Source organism: Drosophila navojoa, chromosome X, assembly GCF_054131105.1.
Source record: "Drosophila navojoa isolate 15081-1374.11 chromosome X, UAZ_NAV_1.0, whole genome shotgun sequence".
In the NCBI taxonomy this organism is placed as follows: Eukaryota; Metazoa; Arthropoda; class Insecta; order Diptera; family Drosophilidae; genus Drosophila; species Drosophila navojoa.
In genome coordinates this window covers 29,622,380-29,646,974 of record NC_142895.1, presented here as the reverse complement: position 1 = coordinate 29,646,974, position 24,595 = coordinate 29,622,380, and the positions used below count along the sequence as shown (strand labels likewise).

Sequence of the window (24,595 nt, the reverse complement as noted above, 5' to 3'; positions counted from 1 at the left end):
ATAGCTATCGATTTACAGACACAAAAAGCATATCGATTTAGTAATTGAAGCAGAGCAACTTTTACGCCTCAGTTCACATATTTTGTACTTGAAAATCGATACGATATTTCTTTATTCTGACAATCTGGAAATCCTAGCTATTACTTTAAATTATATGTCAAATTGAATACTCATCCATTCATCGATCGACATTGCTCATTTTATGTATACCCGGAGCCCATTGAAAACGGGAAATCTGTGTAAGCAACAGGAAGAAGGAGGCGCTGACATCTCAGAAGACATATGAGATCATTTCTTTTTTTATCGAGCATAATCGATTGATTTTGTTTTCTAACCGTTACTTTAATACTATTAGACCCAGAAGCTTCAGATATACTGAATGTACTATACAAAGATTTTTGGATACCACAACTCCTTGGGGCACTTCGTGCGTATGATAGTATGTATGTATGTATTTTTTTATACATACATATGTATGTACATATGTATATAAAAGAAGAGCAGAATGATTCGAATATCTACACTTTGCAGGGTCCAGGGTATCTTCTAGTCTCGACATGAGCACATTTACTTGTTCAAGCTGCGAATGCACTTTGAGGTATTCGCATTATTTTCGAGGCAAATTATTTGCAGCTGTGCGACAAAAGAATGCATCAAATGGTTCGAGTGTTGCTAGAAGGAGTGCATGTGTGTGTGTGTTAGCCTTTGTAGGTGTCAAAGTGTAAATTACGCTTGAGGCGCCCTTTGACACAACGCGCACTTTTCACTGCCAGCCCCGCCCACATTTCTGCAACGCCAAGTTGTCAAAACTTTGCAACTATTGCCATGAAATACGAAAAGTTTTCGCTGCTCTCGTTGGTTTTGTTGTTCCTGCTGCTGCTACTCTTGGTAATGCTCGCGCTTGCAGCACGTAGCGAACAACCAACCGAAAAAAAAAACTAAACGAGTAACGGAACATTTGCTTCATTAAGACTAAGTGTGCTTGTATGCCTGCCAGCCAGGCCGCCTGCTTATACATATGTGTGTGCGTGTTTGCATGTGTGTATGTGTGTGTGTGTGCGTTTAATTCACAAAAGACAGCCGCACGAGAACGCCAGCAATGACGTCGACGCTGGCAGCGACGCACATGTGCTCAATGCGTGCGGGTGTGTGTGTGTGTGCGAATTCCACGCATTGCGCATGTGTCATTGCTGGCAGGCAGAATCGAACCATAGCTGAGCTCGCTAAAAGGCTACAAAGCACAAAACACCAAATACAAATACATACATACATATGTATGAAGAAACGCAGCAACAAATTATTTGCAAGCAGCTGGCAAAGGCTGTTTGCAGCAGCAGCAGTAGCAGCGCAGCAACAGCAACAAAAACTTTCGCGTATGCTTGCTTTGGAAATCATGTGTTTAAGTCTACACAATAATCTGGCAACTCTACAAAGCACACAAAACACAGCGCAAAAAATAAAATGAATAATAAAAACAGCCGCAAGCCGGCTTAGCGTTTTGACTCGCTTGCTCTGTCTACCTCTCTCTCTCTCTCTCTCTTTCTCTCTCTTTCTCTCTCTCTCTCTCTCTCGCTGTCGCTCTCACACTCGGGTGTTCTTTCATTCTCTTTTGCCTAATCGTTTGACTGATTAGCCAAAGCGTCGCGGTACGCGTCGCAGCCGTCGTCGCTGTTTTCCTTTGTGTATGGCTGTGTATGCGTGTGTGTGTGTGTATGTGTGTGCATAATTGAAAACAATATCCAGAGATTTGTTGCGCCATTTATATGTTAAATATAACAAGTCAAGTGCTTTCATTGTCAGAGCCGTTGTTGTCGTCGTGCTGTCTTCTTCTTCTTCTTCTGCTTCTCCTTATCTCTCTTCCTCTTCACCGTCCTCGTCTGCTGCTCTGTTTGATTAGCAACAAAGCCGGAGCAACATTTCTGTACGCTCCCTTGGCAACATTTTCGTTGTGGCATAGCCAAAATATCTGTGAAAATTGTCAAGAGATTCGCTTGGAATGTCTTATGCGATTTTATTCCTCTGCGGCATGATGTGGCCAAAACAGTTTCAGCCACACACCCAAACTAAAAAAATGAAAAAAAAAAAAAAAAAAAAAAAAAAAAAAACGTGTCGAAGGAATGCCAAGACAGCTAAGCGCTTTAGCTAGTAGTTCAGTTCATGCTTTGCAGTTCATGCAATTCATGCGGCTCACTTGAGTCAGTTCATTAAAGTTTCAAATCTGAAATTCTTTCGGTTAATTTTTAGGCTTTCAAAGGAGTTTCAAGTTAGTCTCTTCATAAAAAGTTTATATTTCTTGTTTAGTTCAGCTCATTTAGAAGAGCTTTTCTTTTAGATTTAAAGAAGGAAAAAAAAAATAATGAAATGCATTAAAAAGAAAACATTAATTGTTATTATCTATTAGTAAATAATTAATGTTGCTATTTTAAACTTGCTCAAACTTTTTACCTCTAAGATCTACAGACCTTGGTATTCGAAGTGTAACCAGCTGAAATGGTTTAGGTTTGGTAATTGAGTTTGATTTGTTTCAAAGTAGACCATATTGGAAATATTCCAAAGAGAATAATTCATCTGCTGGATTCGCCATTGTCTGTTGGAAATGAAATTCGGTTTTGGAACCATTCTTCGCCTACTCGATTTTTTTTTTTTTTGGCCTCCAGAGCACATTCTCGTTTATATAATAGATTTGCTTTGGAGTCAGGTCCAATAGAATTAATCTTCGAGCAATAGTTCACGAATGTATGTGTATATCTGATATAGGAAGGCGTAGCAGATACCATAAATACTTCATAAGCTAGGATATCATCAATATCCAAGTCGTTCTCAAAACTGGATCGATTCTGTGACTGTATTTAAGGTCGAGTCCCAATAATTCAAAATGACGAGGGAATCTGTTTTTTTTTTCGATTTACACAACAATTTTTACTATCTTGGATTATCCAGGATTAAGGAGATAGGCTTGTTTTCTATTTATCGCGTTTTTGAAATTACCGGAGTACAAATTATCGAGACTTGACAATATAGAGAATTTCCTACCAAGCTCAGTTCGATAAACTTTAGTTATCGATAAGAAGCGAATACCAGCGCAGTTGAATACAACTTTGGTATTTCGATTGGACTTGAGTATACAGAAATATGAAGCCATTTGACTTTTTAGCTAATGCCTTTCGGCTCCACACAGTTTTTGATCGACGGCATAGGGTATCTGTTAGTTGAGCAAGTCCAAGCCTCTGGGCATCTCACCTTTCTGTTCTCTTTCGAAATGGCATTTGAAATGGACAAACTTACTTTTATTATCCCAAAATTATCCAGATAAATCAGAATATTTTTTAGTTTAAGGGTAGCAAAGAAAAGAGAAGAGAGGGAAGAGGAAAGAGACGAGAGACGAGAGAAAAGGAAAGCAAAATGAATGTTTGGACTTTTAACAAAGTGCTTTTCCCTTGAGTTTTTAAGAGCTACATTTTGCACTAAGTATGTTTGTGCTCTGTCTGCCCCTCCACTTCCTCTTCTTCTTCTTCTCCTTCTAATTCTCCTTTTCAGTCGCTCTGACCACATGCAGCATCCGCAGCATCCAACGCCAAACTCCACCGAGAAGCTGCCCATTAATTGTTGAGCTTAGGGCATTTTTTTCTTGTTTAAAGTAACTTCCCTCCCTCTCCCCCTCTGTCTCTATCTCTGTCTATCTTCATGCCGCTGTCAATGTGTGAAATGAGCTTCAAGTACAACAGCAGCAAAACAACTGACAAGGACACTCATATGAAAACAAACGCATAATTTAAGCGTAATTGCTGTCATTTTTCATTCGAGTGGCGCAGAGGAGGCAGCGGTGGGTGGGTCGGTGGGTTGCTGGGTTGCTCGGCTGGTGAGTGGGTTTTGGCAGGTTGTTGTCATGTGGGTGCGACTGCGACTGCGACTGCGACTGCGACTGCGACTGCGATTGCGATTGCGATGGAGGCTGCTCCAGTTCCGAGTCCATGTCGCCGATTGTCCTCCACACATGGCCCCCAGTGTATGCCATGTGTTACATGTTTGCTCTATATCTATGACTCTGTGTCTGCGTGTGTGTGTTGAGTGTGGGTGATGAGTATGTGTGGGTGTGTGTATGGGGAGGAAGGGGTGTATGTGTGTTGAGTGCCCGCATCCGGCGCTGAAGCGTCAATAATTATGCCGCCGGTTTTTTTATGTACTCTAAACCCATTGAAATTGTTGATACAGGGTATATGGATTTTCCATAGGGGGATGTTACGTGAAGAAGTGGGCGTGGACTGGCCATCTGTCTCTCTGCTTAAGCTCAGAAGCTAAACACATCACAATTTGATGACTTTAGACAGTAAAACTAATAAATATTCGACTATCGATCTCTGTTTCATATTATCGATAGTAATCGATATTTTAAGAACTGTCCAAGCTAGATGCGCCAATATGAGGTCTAAATATTTCTGATGCTACTCCCCCTCTTCCACGCTTCCGAAGATAACTGTCATAGCTTTCAGATGTCATGCTCTATTCTCATGTTGAGACGCAACTCTTCCGAGGGTGGGGCGCGCGCTACGAAGAATCTGCAGATGGTTCACTCCCTTGGAACAGCAACGTTGGGTACTTGCTAGTCGGTCACTCCCCATTCGGGGGCACTGGAATTGTTTTGGATTTGTTTGCTTGTTGTTTAGCTCTTGCTTTCGTCGTTGAGTTGGCGCCCCCTGGCGGCCTGCTGCTGCAGCAATTGGCCGACTTTTGTTGCAGGTTATTGTTGTCGTTGTTATTATTATTGTTGTTGTTATTGTTGTTGTTGCCTAATCGCATTAAGCGCGGGAAAGAAAAAGAATATACAAAGTTTTTTTGCGGCGACTATCAAATGTCAAGTTGTCAACAATTTTTGTTGCTGTTGTTGCAGTTGCTGCTGTTGTTACTGTTGCCACTGTTGCTGCTGTTGCACCTGCAACTTTAGCGCCCATTTTCTTTGTGGCATTGTCCTGAGCCCTGCTCTTTGGCTGTTTGCCAACTCAACTCGACTAGTGTTCGCCTCGCCCAGGGTTTTGCGCAGTTTGTTTGTTTGTTCATTTGTTTGTTGACTGTTGTTGCCGTTGCTGTTGCTGTTGCTGCTGCATTCCGTGTGTTGTCGAGCTCCTGTGTCTAACAACAATTGCACTCGCGCACCACGCCCAATCGCCACCTCTTTGTATTGTGCATCGAGCGCAGCGCGTTTGGCCGCAATTGCCGCAGCGACCTCTGTGCCACGCCCCATTTCGTAACGCCCACTGACATTTGCCATTTGCACTTAAGCCCAGCGTGCACCATCCCTCTCCCCACTCACATTCCATCTACCTCCATCAAAAATCAATATATTCCAGTTTTTCGTATCGACCTCTTTGTACAATCCTACGATAGACCTATGCGTAACTCCCCGCAGCTTAAGTCTTACACTCTTAATTAGTAATACTCATATGAGGATATGAACAGTCGCGACAGCCAGACGGACCACTATGAATTCGAGTGGGGAGGTACATTCATTCCGAATACTTAATGAGCTCAATATTAACAGTAAGAACGTTGCAGTCGGGCGTTACCGACTGCGCAGACTCATTCACATCCCATTAGCAATTTAGTAGATAAATTTTACTCTAATACTGTGTAAAAATGCATTTTGGGCGTAGACACTTCATTTTTGGCCAGCTCATAGAACAAGCTAACGGTATCCGAATTACAAAACTTTGATGCCTACGCTCAAAAAATTTAAAAATTACAGGGTATTTGTTTTATATACCATGCTCCTAAAGAGGCGTAACAATATTATTTGGAGAATCGATAGAGGAAGTTATTAGTTACTTAACTATCCAAATTTGAAGCTTCTAGCTCTTATACATTAGGAGATATTAACTTTTGAGGTTTGTCTCGCCCCCTGTGGGCCAAAACATATCCAACAAAATTTTTTCGTCTTGGGAAGTCAGCCCGAGCATATATACCAAATTTCAGGTCTCTAGTATCAATAGTTTCTAAAATATAGCTGAATTTGAAAAATCACTATATATTAAGGTTCGATTTGCCACGCCCCTAAAAAGCATAGACAAATAATTTTCCCATTAATTTTTATAGAATCACATTCTAGCTTTAAAACTCTAGGCAATATAGTTTTATCCGATTTGTCACGCCCCCAATGGCCGTAGATATATCCGCCATAGCTCGTGATTTTGGATGGTCGACGCGGATCTACATTCCAAATTTCAGCTTTCTAGCTCTTCAACTAATGATTTCTGGTATATTGGAAAATTCAATTCCGATTTGCCACGCCCCTAGTGAGCGGATCGGGAACATGTTAACACTTTATAAATCGAGTATGTGTTCCAAATTTCAAGTCTCTAGCCTCAATAGCGCCGAAATGAACTGAGTTCATAAGGACAGACGGACATACGGACAGACAGCAAGACGGACATTGCACAAAACCAATATACTCATTTCACTTTCGTGAATGAGTATAACATCTTAAGAGGTGGACTCTACCAACTGAAGAATAATCTTCACTGATCACACATTGCAGCTCAAAAACTTTGACAGTTATAGATATCTACTACAGCTTTCAATAGAGGATGCCGTTAATTCTCAATTCTTAAGTTATACAAGATCAATTTTCAGTGGGAGATCACTCTTGGGTTCTCAACGCATGTATACATTTCAAATAACTCTTATTGTTAATAATATTTTTGTCATATACCTATAACCTGCCTGTCTGCCACGCCCCTAGTAGGAGTAACGCAAAATGTTGTCACTTTCTCAGATTAGCATATCCACGAATATCTACAAATAAACTCCATATTTGAAATGGCTCTAGCTTCACGTTTCCGCTATGAAAATTATATTTGTGACATACATACATACATTGTGTAATGCCAATATACTACGGCTTAGCTCCGTGAATGAGTATTAAAACACAGCTTAGGAAGTTGAAGAAACTTTAAGATGATGTTGTGAGTCAGTTCATTTTTCTCGGTTGAAGAACTTCAATAAAAGTTTCAAAGATTCCAGTGAGAAAAGAGACAGGTAAAAATAACCAGAATACTCTATAAATGGGATATGAAAGCAGAGCGGTTCTGCATTCAAATGAGAGACAAGTATATATGTATGTATATGCATATTTATCAGAAATAAATATATAATTTTCGATGCATTATGGAAATTGAATAAAGTCTCCCAATAGTATTTCTATCAATAGGGCTCCTATTAGGAATATAAAAACATAAGCAAAGAGACAGAGCGCCTTTTCCTCTCCCTCTCTCTCTCGCTCTCTTTCTTCTCTCTATCGCCTTTGTTTATGAATATATAAAACTCGATTGACATTCGAAATCAAATGCAGCAAATTACAGTGTAGCCTCAACTGTTATACAGGCAATGCCTCTCCAACTGTAAACATTTGGCTATCAAAGAAAGCAACAAAACAAACAAATGAACAACATGTTTGTCGAACGCAGATGCCCGAACGTAACTCAAGCTTGAGAAATGAAACACAGACACGGACACACACACACACACACACACACACACACACACACACACACACACACACACACACACACACACACACACATACACACACAAGCACACACAGACACAGTTATTAAGCATTCTCGAATGTTTGTGTTTGGGGTTTTGGGGCGGCTGCTTGAGGCTGTTGGTGGTGGGGCTGGGGCTAGTCTCACGCGTTGCCACACGAGCATAATTTGTTGTAATTAACATAACGAGCCAGCCCAAGCAATAATGGTCCAAAAACTTCACACACACACACACACACACACACAAGAAGACATGGACAAATTGAACGCCTACGCTGCAGGAATAGAAGCAGAAATTACGACTCCTGCTGTGGCAAATGCGTAGGAGGAGCAGGAGCAGGAGCTGAAGGCGAGCAGGAGGCGCTGTAGGTGTTGAGCTTGGCTGAGCTGAGTTAGTCAATGTGGCCCGCATTTTGTGTATAATTAATTCCTTTTTTCCTATGCTTTTCTTTTTTTGGGTCAGTTCCTCACCTGGGGCCCCTGGCCGGAGCATTTTGTAGCATTTATGCAAATGACTTTATGAGACAACATTGAAAACTTGAGCACAAGGACATTTTCTAGACAAGCACAATATAATTATATTCGCCCTCTCCTCACTCTCTCACTCAACCTGCCTCTCTCGGTCTCACTGATTCATTCCCATCTCTCTCTCTCTTTCTTTCGCAGCAACAAGTCGTCGAACTATCGGGCTATGTTATCATACTTGTTGAGAATGCGGAGGGTAAAATTAAATTATACGGCTCACCGTCCGATCGCGATAATCTGGAAGTGGGCGATGAGATACTCGAGGTCAATGGACTCAGCCTGGATAATATATCACGCACGGAAGCCATACGCCATATCCACGATGTAAGCAATCAGATCTTGGTTATGATCTAGACCGAAGGCAAATTAACTGATTTCCTAATTCACTTTTCAGTGCATCAAGTCCTGCACAATTTGCTTGCGTGTGCGCAAGAAAAATGATTCCAGATTGGGTAAGTTTCGTTCTTAATTAAATTTAATTTTGATAATATGTATCTAATCAGAGTGATGCTAAAACTGCGCTGCTAGTGTTAACTACTTGAGTGCATATAACATTCTGTTATTTTGACATTCTGTTATGGGCAATGCTGCTGCTATCAGCTGTTTGGCTTAGCAACTTGCAGTGGCTGCTCAACTGTAAGCACCTCATTACGTACTCTCAACTCTCAACAGTTGCTCTCACTCGTTCATTCACTCGCTCGCTCGCTCGCTCACTCCCTCTCTCTCTCCCTTTCTCGCTCTCCGGCTCTCTTAAGCTGGCTTGGGCATCGCGCGCAGCTTCTGTTTTGTGACGCTTTTGTTTTTGCAATCGTTTTGTGGTCAGCCTCAAACGCTTTGCGCTCCCGCTCTGGCCGCATCGTCGCATCGCCGCTCACCGCTCTCCACTCGCTGTTCGCTGCTCATTTGGGGCTGGCTAACTGCGGCTTTGGCGCTGTGCAGCGCCAACTAATCGCATCAGTTGTGTGGCAACAGTCGCCGTTTGTCGTAGCGTCGTCTCAAGAGCATCGCATGTTCGTTCTGCTGCAATTCGATTCGTTTTCATTCGTGTTGTGTCGTGCAGTACCGCGCCGTGCCGTGCCGTTTTCTGTCGTCTCGGGCCGGCTGCCTTTTCGCCTTGCGCCCCCTGTCCGCGCGCCCCACATATTCCATATATTTGGTGCCGCTTTCTGGCCTGGCTGTGAGCGCGCGCGCGTGCGTTGACGTCTGCGCTAGCTGCTGCTGTGGCTGCGCCAGCGTTTCATTGCCGTTTCGTTTCATTCTAACGCGCATTGGCTTTTTTTTTTTTCGTTTCTTGTGCTGTTCTGTGCTTGTGCATCTTTATTTTGTTTTCCTGTTTTTTTTTCGGGTTTCTTGTACAAAAGTTGATTTGCTTACACGCTCACATACAAACACATACACTCACATGTGTATGCGACGCTGGCGTTGAACTGAAGTAAGTGTAAACTACATGCAATGGCTGCCAAACTGTGTCAGCCTGTCCCCACGCTGCTCGCACCTTTGTTTGCCCCATGTCGGCCGCAGCTGCTCAGCTGAGAGCCAAACACAAGCCATGAATCAGCGGCAGCGGCAGCGGCGTTTTCGTGTCTGTTTCTGCTTTTGTTTTTATTCGCTGTTTTTGTTGTTTTGTTGTTGTGTGACGAAGGGCAGGTGGGCAGGTGGGCAGCTGAGCAGAGCATTTATGCAATAAGCGCAACACTAAGATACATTTGTAGAACAGCACAGCAACGTTTTTAACATACATACATACATTTATAATATTAATACATTTTCTTGCCGGTAATGCAACTGTGTATGTGCGTGCATGTGTGTGTGTGTGTGTGCTATTTCAGACTTTGGACAGGCATGAATATATGTATGTAGATGTCACTTTTGACGTGTTTGCATGCATTTCGTTAACGTCATTATACTACCTGACCTGATAAACAAATTAACATAATGTATAAGAGTGAGGGAGAGAGAGAGAGAGGGGCATGGAATAAAATGGATTGACAAATAGCCAAAAGTGTTGCGGGAAATTAAATGAATATTATTGATAAATTTGTATCCAATATTAAATAGATGAACAACAGCTATTTACAGTTGGAGTGGCATTGAGTAACGGCAGTTTCGAAACAAACCTGAAAACGAAACGCGTTTCATTGTGGGCCAACAGTCGAACGCCCAAAAGAGCCACAGTTTGAGCAGCCACAGTCGCTGTCCAACTGCAGCAGACAAGAATTTTTTGGGGGGCGGCTTTTCACATGGGGCCATCAATTGGAGGCGTAAACATCTTTATCATAGAAACAAAATGGAATCGGCACATGCATCGACTTAAATTTAGCCGAAAACTGAATTTTCTTCACGCAATAAACGTTTTCATTTCATTTCCAGCTAAATCAATGGAAAGTTGCTTTTTCCCAGTAAAAATACTTGAACTAACTCTATGTTTACCAACAATTCAATTTCCCACGAAACGGCTAAGAGCGAAATTGAGAGTTGAGCTGAAAATATAAATAAATATGTACAATGGAATGTGTTCTTTCTCATATATTCTTTTTATGCATATGTACATTTTTATTGGATGTTTTTAATGCCCAGCTATACTGGTTCCGCATCCATACAAGTTTCACGAATTCGACTTAGGTTTTATATTTGTGTTGACTGGATAACTTGATTCTCAACATGCTAGCTCTATACACTATGCTGGAGCTTTAGGCAATCGTAAAGCTCTATGAAATTTCACTAATTTAGCGAAGATAATTTTCTTCTAGCTCTACCTATTTTCCTATCTTGGGTAAAATAAACTCACAATTGTCTCAAAAACTATTTAATGAAGCTAAAAATTCTTTCTTAAAATAATCAGATTTCCCTTCTTCGCTCTGTAGTTGCTTTTTTGTTTGTTAACTATGGAAATAAACATTTTTTCACACCTTTAGCTCGACTTAAGACAAACTTAGCCGTTCTATGAATTTATTATACCTGCATTTTTTCGCCCCACCTTTTATCACCTAGACTGTTTTGTCTCTTCTCTAATAGCTTTCTTTCGGCTGCTGCCACATCGACACATTGTCATAATTTCATTTTATGCATCTGTGTATGTGCGTGCGTGTGTGTGTGTGTGTGTGTGTGCGTGTGTGTGTATATTGATACATACATATACTCTCCTGCCCCCAGCTCTGGTCTTTTTCCTGTTTCTTTTTTTCTCTTCTTTTTTTTTTTGGGTCACAGAATCCAGCAAAATGGGCGCCAGAATTTCCAGTTTTCTTCTTAAAGCCGAAAAAGAAGTTACTTATTACTTACTTGTATGCTAACACACATACACACGCACACACACAGACACATACATTGAGAGAGCCAAACGGCAACATTCCGAAGCCATGAATTTGTTGTATAAAACGAAATCAATACAAAGAGGAGAGCACAAAACGCTAGGCAAAGTGTAAAAGAGAACGAAAGTCGGAGAGAGAGAAACAGAGGTGGAGATGCAAAGAGTGGCACACACAGAGAGTGAGAGCAAAGCTGTGCTTGTCTATTGCCCACAGTCCACATGCCAGGTGTGAGCGTAGGCGTCTGGCTTGTGGGCACAAGCCGAGGGGTGGAGGGGGGAGTTGTTTGTGTGGTAGAAGAAGGCGAGGTGTGGTGAGGGGTGGGGAGGTTGGAGCGATTGGCGGCTGTCTGTTTGCTAGCTGGGTCAGCATCCGAAATCCGGTAAGGCAAGTTTCTTGACGTCGAGTTGCGAGTCAATTGTGTGAGTTGCTTTACGATTTTACACGCGCTCGCTGATGCTGGCTACAATTGAGCGCTTACACACACACACGTAGTTGGGCAGCCATGTGCTGCGATGTGTAAAAGTCATTGCCTCAAAAGCAAACCGAAGTGTTCTTCAGTTGCCCATAAAATTGCATTGCCACACACACACACACACACAAACACGCAGAGCTGAAGGGCAACACCTAGAAAATGTGGGAAAGAGAGAGAGAGAGATAGAGAGAAAGGAGGCTGTGGGAAGAGGGGCGTGGTTGGCTGCTGCATATGCAGCTCCAAGAGCTCTTAGCTTGACCTCAAAGTCCAACCGCAGCTGCTGCTGCTGCTGCTGCTGCTGCGGCAACAGCTGATAAGCTACAAGATGTGAATACTTGGGGGCGTGGCCAGTGGGCGGCGGGTGGACAGGTAAATGAAAGTAGCGGCGTTATGCTACCAGCTGCTTCATACTCGCGCGCACTTAAAGTATCACACAAACTCGGCTCGATTTAAGTTTTTTAGTTTTTACAAAAATACATATATACATACATAGGTATGTATGTATATACTTATAACTATGCCAAGTAACCGCATATACCCCTTCTGGCTGCCTCGAACGCGCAAATGAAACCCAAAACAAACGCAGTTTCAACAAAATAACTAAGTTTTTGGATTCAACTTTCGCCTCGAATATCATCCCAGGTTAAAATTTTTATAAAAGAGGGAGAGAAAGACAGAGAGAGAGAAAGCGAAAGAGGGGAAGGGAAAGAAGGGAATAAGAGTTTATCTTTTGTTGTTGACACCTGATATATGTATGTATATAATATGTACACTTATATAGTTCTATTAATTAAACATCATCTGAAGTTATGAAGTAATTTCCTCTGTTCTCATTTAACTGAAACGGAATGATATTAATCGAAAATTTCACTTGAAATCTATTCAGGAACATGAAATACCCTTTGATTTCTAAAAGTCTTTGACAACGTACATAATCAGAATATTTTCAAGCAAACATCTTTCGTTTCTTAAGAGCTCTCGTACCAGACAGGCTCACCAAACGAATCTCTGTAATTGTGACGGTTGTAGGTTCAATTTCGTATGATTCACATCAGTGTGTGCTGATCTGACCATGAAGTTCTATTGGAGATCATAATAGAATGATGCCAAGTACCGTGATTCATTTGGCAAATATTGTAAATTTTACCTCCTCCAATGACTCCTACAAAGTTTTCAACTGCAAAAATCTCTATATTCAATGTAAATTTGTTCATTCTTTAATATAATAATCTGGTTAACCAACCCAAATATACTTCGGGAGATGTGATTCTCGAATTGGCTTAAATCACGTTTCAAGTCTTGCCCTCAAATTGATTGTAATGTTAAACAGTAATATCGCAAAATTCAGTTCTTATTTAAGAGTCGTTAAGAAAAATACAAAATAATAAGACATACAGAGATTACAAAATATCATCATTAAGATATCATGTTTGCATTAACAAATTATATCAATGTCTCAAGAAACGTTTAACTACGATATTGATCTATTGTTTCGTCAAGTCTTACCTATAAGCCTACAGCGCATTGTTGGACTATCTTACGTAATAAGTATCGGAATACTATGCTAATCGTATCTCTAGAACAATGAAAACACTAATAAAACGCAAAAGACAGAATAGTAGATAATGCATGATAATTATCAAGAAAACAAGTCAACTGAAAAGCTTAAATTATTATGAAATGTATTTATACAATACAAAACTTATGCCATACTAGTTGATTGATAATTTTGTTAATGCACAGCAATAAATTCGCTTTACTTAAATTTATATTGTACATACATATGTATGTATGCTTGTATGTATATACATATGTACATATATAAATATTAATATTTACATTGATTATGTAAATGCAACCTCTCGTTGGCCCTTTGCTGCCCGTTACATTCCTCACGCTCCCCCCTCTTTCTCCTCCTCCTCCCTCGTACTGCACCTTAAACGATTCGAATACAATGCAATTTCTTGTGCTTCCGCAATTGCTTCAACTTGTTTTTTTTCCGAGTTGTTTTGTTTTCATTTGTTCTTCTTTTTCTCATTTTGTATCTGCTGCGAGCTGCAGTTGTTGTTGTTCTTGTGCTTTTTGTTTTTGTTGTTTTTGGTGCTGTCGCTCTACCTGATGTTGGTTCTTTGCGTTCTCTCTTTGCACGCTCTTAAGCTGCCTGCGCGAGCTCCCTCTCTCTGTCGCTCTTTTTTTGGGCCGTTTACCGTTCTCCGCATGCAAGCGCATTTTGTTAAGTACCCTGCAAAAGCCCCGCTAGGGGCGCTGCACGGCCGAATAAGAACTGTGCAACTGTCAAGCGCGTGCAGCAGACAGCTTCATTTACTCACTGCTAATGAATACATACATACATACATACATCCATACAGATGTACAGATGTATATTTCTGGAAGTTGGGAGAGTTTTATTACATCGTTAAAATCGGACATTGACAATGCCATTTATTTCTATACAATACTTGTTTGTTTTTGCTAAGTCTCGTTAGTCATTACCTACCCTCTACCTATGTACATACAGGTATATGTATGTATGTGCAGTAAACGAGGTTGCGTAGTTTATGTAAAATATATTGTATATATATATAATTTACTTCATACATACATACATATGTACATATATATTTAGTTAGAGAAATGATTCTAAATGCATGGCAAAACAAAAGAGCTTACAGGGTATATAGCAGTCGAACAGTTTGAATTGTCAAAGTGTAATGAGCCTCATTTTGCACTTAAATATTTATTACGCTCCTCAAGCTTTTATAATTTTTTTTTTTGGGCTATTTTTAAGCGCTTTTTTCGCTTGCTGATTGAGCGCTAGAAACGCGCAATTTTTATGATAATCAGCTATGGCTAGATCATTTTGGAGCCAATTTGATGGGTAGAGGGAAGGTGTTGTTGTTAGTGGTGTAGTCGGAGTCGGAGACGTCTTTGGATTGTGGGAAACGGAACTAAATGAGCGGGAAACGCGAATTCGATAATGAAAGTGGAGCACAGAAGAAGGAAGAAAAGAGTTATGTGGGCAAGGGTTGGGGCTGGCAGTGGGCGGGTGGGTGGTCAGGTGTGTGTAAAGAGGCGAATGCAATTGAAAGACGTCACTCGAATAACTAAAGAGCAGCAAAGAAAAGCAAGTGTGAGGCAATCAAGCGAGCAAATAAATAAACAAACGTGAGACAATGCGCACCTGAGCAATAACAGCAGCAATGAGAACCACGACAACAATGACAACTACAGAAAGAAAAGAAAACAACAAAAACGAAGCTATAAGCACAACGAGAAGAACGAGTGAGCGAGCGAGCAAGTGAACGAGTGACCGAGGAAAGCGAGGGCCGGCTCGTTTGTGTAGGGGAATGGGAAGGGGAGGGGGAAGGGGAAGGGGGACTTAGCAAAAGAACAACTCGGAACAACTGAAACTGAAAATGCCAACAACGCTGACAATCATCAGGGTCGTCATCATCAACTCGAAATGAATTCAATTTAAAAAGTTGAAAGTGCTTAAAAGGTAAACACACACACACACACACACACACACAAGATAAAGAGAGAGAGACAGGGAGAGGCAAGTGTACCCTTTCTTGCTCTCTGCCCTCACACTGTTTGGCTTCATCTAGCTGGCATGGCACTCGCTCTCATACTCAGTGTCGTGGCATAATAAAGGCATTTAATGCTGCGACCGTCCATCAGCTAACGGCTGCCTCTGCCCGCCCCATTCCCCCAGACACACCCACCCAGTTACCTGTGCCCCGCGCCCTATTGTCAAGTCATAGAGCCAATGGCAATGCTAACAATTAAACAATTTCTTGTTTGTGATGTGCTGCTGCTGCCTGATAAGCGACCTGATAAGAGGCACTCGCCTCGACACACCCAAACACACACATACATATACATACATATGTATATCTCTATGTGTGTATGTATGTATGTGTGTATGCGGCGCACAGGTAAAGTTTGTTGGGGGCTATCAAACAGTCAAATCTGTTTAGCACACATTGATATGCGCACCTGGCTTGAGGATGAGCAGGTGAGCCAGATATTGGGGCCAGTTGACAGTTTTTCTTCCTCTTCTTTCTCCTCGTTTTTAAATGCTGCATCAATTAGTCAAGTCAAACAAACTCTGGCGATTTGCGCTAGAGGGCGCTTTAACACGATTCATTCGGGTTAGACCAATGCGGATAGTAGGTTAAGCAAACACGCCGAAAGGCATTCAATTAAAACTAAACAAAGAGAAAATAGAGAACAAATTATAATTATTATTGAATATGTGAATATTTTAAATAAATGTTATTAGTTTTATTTGTCTATTTAAGTAATATTACACAGTATTGTAAATAGTAAATTCAAATAATGTGAGTTAAGAGTAAAAATAATTACTGAACTTTGCAAAATAGTAATTGTCAATTAAAATGTTTTTTAATTTTTGTTCACCTGTAGTTGAGTGACTGATTGAGTGCCTGTTTTAAGATCTATTCCATTAAAGTTTTCACTTCGTAGTCTTAGCAGAGTCCAGGGAAATTGGCTTTCAACTACCAGGCTCGTTTCAAAAGTTCCTTACAAATTAAAAAGACAAGAAACGTAAAAGAATGAGAACGTGCTCCAGCGATTCTCTAGCGACTCAAATGAACGAAAAACTTTGACTGCGACTTTTTCTTTCGCCTTTTATTTTCCAATAAGAAAATGCGTTCGATACGTGAATTTGAGTTAGTTTGAAATTGAAATATTTAAGAAGCGTAATGTAGTGCGAATATTAAACTACAAATACAAAACTTCATTTATAATACAAAGAAATTATTTGAAAAATAAAACTTGAGAGAATATTAACGGAATTGTGTAAATTTAATTTTATGCTATATTTAATAATAGAAAGTTATATTTAATCCAATTCATATAGTTAGTTTAGGTATACACATAATCACATATGTACATATGTATGTACATATATAGATTAAAAGGAGCTATACCTTGACTTGTAGGCAAAAAATTCTGTAGGTAGGTTTGCAAACAAAATTAAGCAAATATTTATGAAGTCTTACTGCAAAAAAAAAAAGTATTAAGAACCGGGGTGCTGGTTCTTTGGCCTTATCTCTGAGATAAAACTGATGCTGTCATTTTAAAATAAGGAACTTATGTAGTTGATAGTACATACATACATACATATGAAGATATACATTTGGTCTTTAAGAAAATGCAAAGTCGACAGTCTTGGCAAACATTGGATTAGATATACGCGATATTTTCGGAGTACAAAGCCTTTAAGTATCACCATCATATGTAAGCATTGCTTGATAAAAATGCATCAAAGGAATGAAATTATTGTCCAATATTAATGAGTGTCACTACCGTTTCCCACATGTAGAAATACATACACACATATGTACATATATTCTATATATGCATTTACTTAAATATTTTGCCAATATATTTATCATAAATACTTTATATAGTGTTCAAAGATACGTTAATATTACCAAACAGTTACCTTAACTTATACAAGGCATAGACGAAAAAGGTAGGGAGGGAGATAGCGCTAAGATAGTAAAAGAGCGAGATAGAGATAGGGAGGGACAGAAAAGCAGATTTATATGTATGTATGTTTGCCATTTCTTATCTATGCGTAAACAGTAAAAACAAATAAATCTGTCAAAAAGACAAAAAAGCTTAGAGAAAAAGACGCAAGGACAGACACTGATAGATATACAATAAGGGGAGAGAGCGAGACAGAGAGAGCAAAAGCATTTAATGTGGATTACGTGAGACATAAAACGAAACTAATTTTTTGTCGACTTTCCTATGGCAAACGAAAGTCAATGCATAACAGACCAAAATTTCCATATTACTTTCCATTTTCGACACACGCACACACACAGAAAAAGCTGAAAAATGTGCGATATACATACATATGTATTATAATTAACTGTTCACACACACACGCACACACACACAGAGAACAGAAATGCAGCCGCGTAAACTGTTCCCAGTAACAGTTTCTGTTCTCTCTCTCGCTCGCTCTCGCTCTCTGTGGCCGGCGACCGCTGGCTGCTGCAAAAAGTTCACGGCCCAGCGCTGGTCATGGGCAGCAGCCCAGACTGGCCACCCAGCCACGCCCTCACCGTCCTATAGAGTCGCCTGCCAGCAGCCTCGGAAATGCGATACATCATTTTGCGGTTACATAACCCGCGCACATGCTACGTAGATAAAATACAGAAGAAGCACAACAAAAAATTGAGAGAGCGAAAAAAAAACAAAGCATAAGCAAAAAAAAAAAAATATCAAGAAAAGAAAAAAACAAAGAATTGGAAGAGCCGCAGATAAAGCAAAGTACGAGTATAAAAACGAAATCTTGTGCACCAAACGAGTTTCACAAAACAGCAACAAAAGCGATGCTGAAAAATGGCTAACAGCAACAGCAACAGCAGTAGCAACAACAAATACAGCAGCAATAATAATAATAACAACAACAACAACAGTAACATCAGAAGAAGAGGAGGAAGAAGCAACAGCAGCAGCAGCAGAACAGCAACAGCTATAAAGCTGAGAAAAGAATGTTAAAATAATGATACTCACACATACTCACACACACACACAAATAACTACGTATATTATGTGCACGTGTGTGGGTGTGTGTGCATTTAATAGTGTATATTATAGTATAAGCAAGAATATGCTAGCGGCAGCGGGATAGAGCGAGGGTTGCTTGAAGGTTAAGAGTGAGAGAGAGAGAGAGAGAGAGAGGATTGTATAGATAGTGCAAGAAAAACAGAGAGAGAAGGATATCTATGTACATATGTATATATCGACAAAACATGGGATCTACAGAGATTTTGTCTCAATATAAATACTACTAAATATAATGAATATATGCCTACATATGTATATAGTTTATATATGTAGGTTAAGAGTAATGGGAGGGGGACGGGGGCGTTATAGAGAAACCGTTGGAGCTTGAGGTAAAGATAAAGATACATAAGAAGCAATGAGAAGGAAGCGAAAGATGTAGATATAGTGATAAATTGAGAGAGAAAATGAGAAAAAAAAGAAATAAGGCTATAGAGACGTATTATAAAACGATAGCAAAGACAGAGGTAGAGAGTGATATTACGAATTATGGGCCAGGAGAAAGAGATAGAAAGAGAGACAAACAAGGATAGAGAAGGAAGCAGATTGAGACAATATGAGAGATATGTATATATAGACCTTATCAAGTGTGATAAGCCCAGTTTCGAGCTGAATTCTAACATGCCAAGATAATATATACACTATATGTATACATATGATAGATCAACCATCGCAAGGAAAACCGATTTGCACAGATTAGAAAGTTTTGTCTTCAAATTAAATCATAACGATAAACTAAAAATATTGACAGATATAAAAGTGAAAAGTCTTTATATAGCTTTAGTTGTAAGTTTTGTATTCACAAATATCTTTGGTTTATAATGTATATGTATGTATGTATGGGGGTAAATGATCTAATAAAACTAGACGAGCTAAGAGTGTGCAATATTATATGTATCAATGTGTTGAATATGAAAGTAAATAGTTTCTGAAATATACATTTTAAAGATAGGTATCTGACAGTTTTTTGACTGTTGCAAATTGAAACAAGAAAATCTATTTAAATAGAAGAGTTTAGCGAGGTAAGAAATAGACATGGTGCTTTTCAAAACAATCGAGACTAATACAAATATTGTTTGTTGGCGCCATCTGGCGATGGAACTTTGGACAGTTAGATCCTATCTAAAGTGTCCATCTTCCGTTTGGTGACATTCACATTAAAAGCTTTTATAGTGAAGTATTTATAATGATTGTATATAGATTCATTATAAATATTACACTAATATTAATTTGTTCAAATCTCTAATTATAATGAATTGTAAAGTATGTACTATGGCATGTACTGGAGTTCTATTTCTATTTTTGTATATTTCTCTTTGTCGCTCTCCCTCTATATATATATATATATATGCATATATATATGTATATATTTATTCATAAATTAGTAGTTTGTCATTGTTATGGAAGTTAAGCTTATGTCAATTGTAAGAGACACCTGATTAAAACTGAGAATATATTTGCATTTTAACGATGGGAAAAGATCTATAAGAACAACTGAAAACAATGGCAGAAATAATTCAAAGTTTTGACACGTAAAACACGTGAGCGTAAAAAACAGACGAAACTATTTTATCAACCAGGTAGCTGAGATTATAATGGATCGAATCGAAAGAATTCCATTTCGACGAGTTCGCATTTGATGTCATGCGCGAAAAGTTCGAATATATATATATATATATATATATATATATATATATATATATATATATATATATATATATATATATATATATATATATATATATATATATATATATATATATATATATATATATATATATATTGTATATATACTATATGTAGAATTCGTTAGCATTGTAATATTAATATTTTAATGGCCAATTAGTGTGTGAGCGCAAGTCGAAGCGGGTTCGCAACATATTAAAAAGGTTGATGCGGGCCAGACACAAAGCTCATGTATCACGTATACGACGCGCGAGCCGCGTTGTAGGTGCAGACACTGAGGCCGGGGCGGGGCCGATGGCGAGGGCGTGGGCGTTGTCACTGGCGCGAGTATAGGCAAGTCCAGCTGGAGGCAAATAGGGAAATAAACACAAGTAATTATATACAAAATATAAACACACACCGACACACACACACAGACAGACACAGACAGGGAGACGCAAACAGAGAAATGAAGCAAAAGAGATTCACATATTTACATTGAACACACGACAGACGCATCATTATTTCATTATAATTAAATTTTAATTGCAAATGACAATTGAAGCCGATTGCTGATTGAAGGCCAGCATATTATATATTTAAGGCAAGGATTCTGACTAATAGATACCCTGATCTAGGAATTTTACTAACCTTGACTATGAAACATGAGATGATCAAAATAATTGCCATCAGTTTCCTTGCTAAGTTTGCAGGGGGAAATGAAGGAGCCGTATGTGCAGCTAGTCTCTAAATATGATGTATCTCCCATTCATATGAATATATACTCTATGGGGGCTATAGTAGAATGTACATGAACTACTACTATTACACAAATAATCCCATTTGCTTTTTATTATTATTTTCTTAGCCCCATATTAATAATTGTATGTTGACTGTTAGAGTAGACCCTATCTTGAGTACCTTTGGCCAACAATCGATATGCCTCTTTTGTGAATTCTCAATGAATAAAGGGTATACTAAATAAATAATAAAAATCACATGATTCAACGCCAAATAAATACAAATAATGATTGCGATTGAGATTTGATAAATTAAGTAAACAGAAAGCCTTTCAATTGCGAATGTTTGAAAGAAAATTATTATGGTATTATAGTAAACAGATGATATAATAAGTGCTTAAGCAGCGTGTAAATTCTACTACTTGAGTGAGTACCCACTAGTCAATAGTAGTAGTCGGAGTAGTCAGCAGAAGTAGTAGTAGTAGTCAGCAGAAATAGGCAATAGATGTACCAGTAGTTGTAGTAGTAGTAGTAGTTGGCAATAGATGTAGTAACGGTAGTGGGCAATAGGAATAGTAATAGTAGCAGTAACAGGCAATATATGTAATAGTAGTAGCAGTAGTAATAGTAGTAGTAGTAGTAATAGTAGTAGTAGTAGTAATAGTAGAAGTAGTAATAGAAGTAGTAGTAATAGTAGTTGTAATAATAGTAGTAGCAGTAATAATAGTAGTAGTAGTAATAATAGTAGTAGTAGTAATAGCAGTAGTAGTAATAGTAGTAGTAGTAATAGTAGTAGTAGTAGTAGTAATAATAGTAGTAGTAGTAGTAATAATAGTAGTAGTAGTAGTAGTAGTAATAATAGTAGTAGTAGTAGTTATAGTAGTAGTAGTAGTAAGAGTAGTAGGAGAAACAATAGTAGTCAATAGTAGCAGCAATAGTATTCAATAGTAGCAGCAATAGTAGTCAATAGTAGTCAATAGTAGCAGCAATAGTAGTCAATAGTAGCAGCAATAGTAGTCAATAGTAGCGGCGATAGTAGTCAATAGTAGCAGCAATAGTAGTCAATAGTAGCAGCAATAGTAGCAGCAATAGTAGTCAATAGTAGTCAATAGTAGCAGCAATAGTAGTCAATAGTAGCAGCAATAGTAGTCAATAGTAGCGGCGATAGTAGTCAATAGTAGCAGCAATAGTAGTCAATAGTAGCAGCAATAGTAGTCAATAGTAGTCAATAGTAGCGGCGATAGTAGTCAATAGTAGTCAATAGTAGCAGCAATAGTAGCAGCAATAGTAGTCAATAGTAGTGGCGATAGTAGTCAATAGTAGCAGCAATAGTAGTCAATAGTAGCAGCAATAGTAGCAGCAATAGTAGTCAATAGTAGCAGCAATAGTAGTCAATAGTAGCAGCAATAGTAGTCAATAGTAGCAGCAATAGTTATTAATTAATTAAAATCCTATAGTAAGCCCACACTGCAGGCAATGCGTGCTTCTGCTTGAATCCCTATTATTATTTGCATCCTTATTTTATTGTGAACTATCAAGTCTTCGCAGGGTTCAGGGGATTTCGTAGTCGTGCAGCTTCGACTAGAGCTTTCTTACTTGTTCTCACTGTTATTGCTGCTGTATGCATGTGTGTGTGTGTGTGTGTGTGTATGTATGCATGTTTATGCAGTTGCAATTAGAGAGCACTTCAGTTTATTGTTTATCGATTTGCTGCGCCAATTAAGGCGCTGCAGCTGTTCGCGTTTTGATTTCAGCCCGGCCCACAGTTGCAAATGCGTGTGTGTGTGTGTGTGTGTGTGTAACGCAATACACACATCATGGACTGTCTGTAGTGACAGTGATGACAATGACGATGAGCTATCCAATTTGTGTGGAGAGCAGCCGATGTGGCCCTTTAGCGCCATTAATTGCTAATTAAGGTTAATAACCTGGCACCAATGGCCAATGGCTGATGGACAGCGAACAGCGGACAGCGGACAGCGGACAGCGGACAGCGGACAGCGGATAGCGGAATGCGGACAAGGGGCAGACGCGGACCGCAGGGAGTTAACAGCTTTAACTGGCCAAGTTAAACAGTTGCATGCTCAGCGCGTCCCCAGATGCACTCGACATGGATGTGGACGTGGACATGGACATGGACATGAACTCAATCGCCTTGCAGCTGACAAGGCGCGTCATGCGAGCTGGCATGCTTCGCAATATGCATACGCACACACACGCACCCGGCCACCCAGCCACCCAGGCACACACCCACTAACACACACACACACACACACATGCAGACAAGCAAATGAGATTAAAAGTCAAAGCATGGCTGCCAGAGCCAGCTGCGCCTGTGGAGGTTCAACGACATATGACGCAGCGGCGCCTAATTGGATTTGCAACTGCGAGTGGCCGCAGCCCGTGGGCGTATGGGCGCATGGGCGGGGATGTGGGGCGTGGCATGGCAGAGAGCACGACCTAGAGCCAAGATTGAGCAACTACTGCCACATGGCTGCGTCATGCTCGGGGCACTGCATCCGCCATGCTGGCCGCCCCGTGATGCAATCAACAGCCCAAAAAATCCTTAACTAAACAAGAAATAACAAAAAACGGCTCGACTGTGCGATACCCGCTCTATTTATCACGCGCTACCGACAAGAGCTGCATAATGTGCTTGGACTCTGGTATGCGCAGCTAGAACATATCCTCGTAAAAGGGATGTGAGCTATGATTATGTTATCGAAAATATTATCGATATAAATAGCCATAGTTGAACTACTTGGAAAGTACATTTGACATTTCGTGTTGCACTTTATCGATAACTTATCACCAAATATATATAAATATTCAATAAATATGTTATCTCAGTTATCGAAAAGTGTCAGTAACTATAGCATATATCAGTTAAATGTCTGCCTTTCGACTTGATATCTCTCTGTGTAAGCATCACAATATATTCGTTTAGTTATCGATATATCGATAAATGCATATAGTGAAGTACACTTCTTATTCAGAAATCAGCATGATCACAAAAATGCTGCACAATCATCCAGCAAATTGTAGTCGAAAACCTATCGAATATTTGTCGATAACTTTTCGTATAAATACGTGATGCACGCCGTAAAATCTTTGCCCTTTTTCCTGGATTGCAGGGTGTGCGAAATGCAAGGGCGTCAAAATGAAATTAAAGCCGAGGCTGCGCTGACGACGTGTTGAAGGCTAAATGGGCGCATGGGCGCATGGCGCAAGGGCGTTTAGGCGTTGGGGTATGTGGGCGTGCCAAGCTGCAGCTGAAAAGCAATAAAAGTGACAGCTAAAGTTGAGTGCGGGCAAAAGTAATGCTTGGCAGCGTCAAGGCGGATGGCTGGATGCTTGGATAGCTGGGTTGGGTGATTGTGTGGTTGGGTGGCTGGGTGGCTGGCCTCCTTCGAGGTCTGGCAGGGACGTTGGTGCTGACAACACCAAACCGAATTTTAAAAGTAAAACTTTTCCTCTTCCACACAATAGTTGGAAAAATTCCTTTGCCATTTGCTCGGCAAACTTCTGCTGATTTAAAGAGGAGAGAAATCAATCCATGAAAGCAAAGTGTCCAAGTCCCATGCCGCACCAAAGTTCAGTATCTTATGCATTCCTCACTCGCATCATCGGCTCAACTAATGGAGCACATGAACACTCTTACGCAATTCACAATGAACTCGCAATAGGCCAGAGTAAACACAGAATTCACAGGCAGCAAATCCGTAGGGAGATAGATAG

At 39.8% G+C, this 24,595-nt stretch overlaps 1 protein-coding gene across 7 annotated transcripts in view; it reads left to right on the top strand.

Moving 5' to 3' along the window:
- sdt (MAGUK p55 family member stardust) overlaps positions 1 to 24,595 on the top strand; it is a 77,479-nt gene that overhangs the window by 8,414 nt on the left and 44,470 nt on the right. For 6 of the 7 annotated variants that reach the window (XM_089263636.1, XM_089263643.1, XM_089263637.1 and 3 more), the window contains 2 exons: positions 8,205 to 8,387; positions 8,458 to 8,515. In XM_089263636.1, coding sequence (XP_089119762.1) covers positions 8,205 to 8,387; positions 8,458 to 8,515 — 241 coding nt within the window. Of the gene's footprint in view, positions 1 to 8,204; positions 8,388 to 8,457; positions 8,516 to 9,012; positions 9,496 to 24,595 lie in introns of those variants that run through there. The other variant, XM_089263638.1, reaches the window with a different exon arrangement.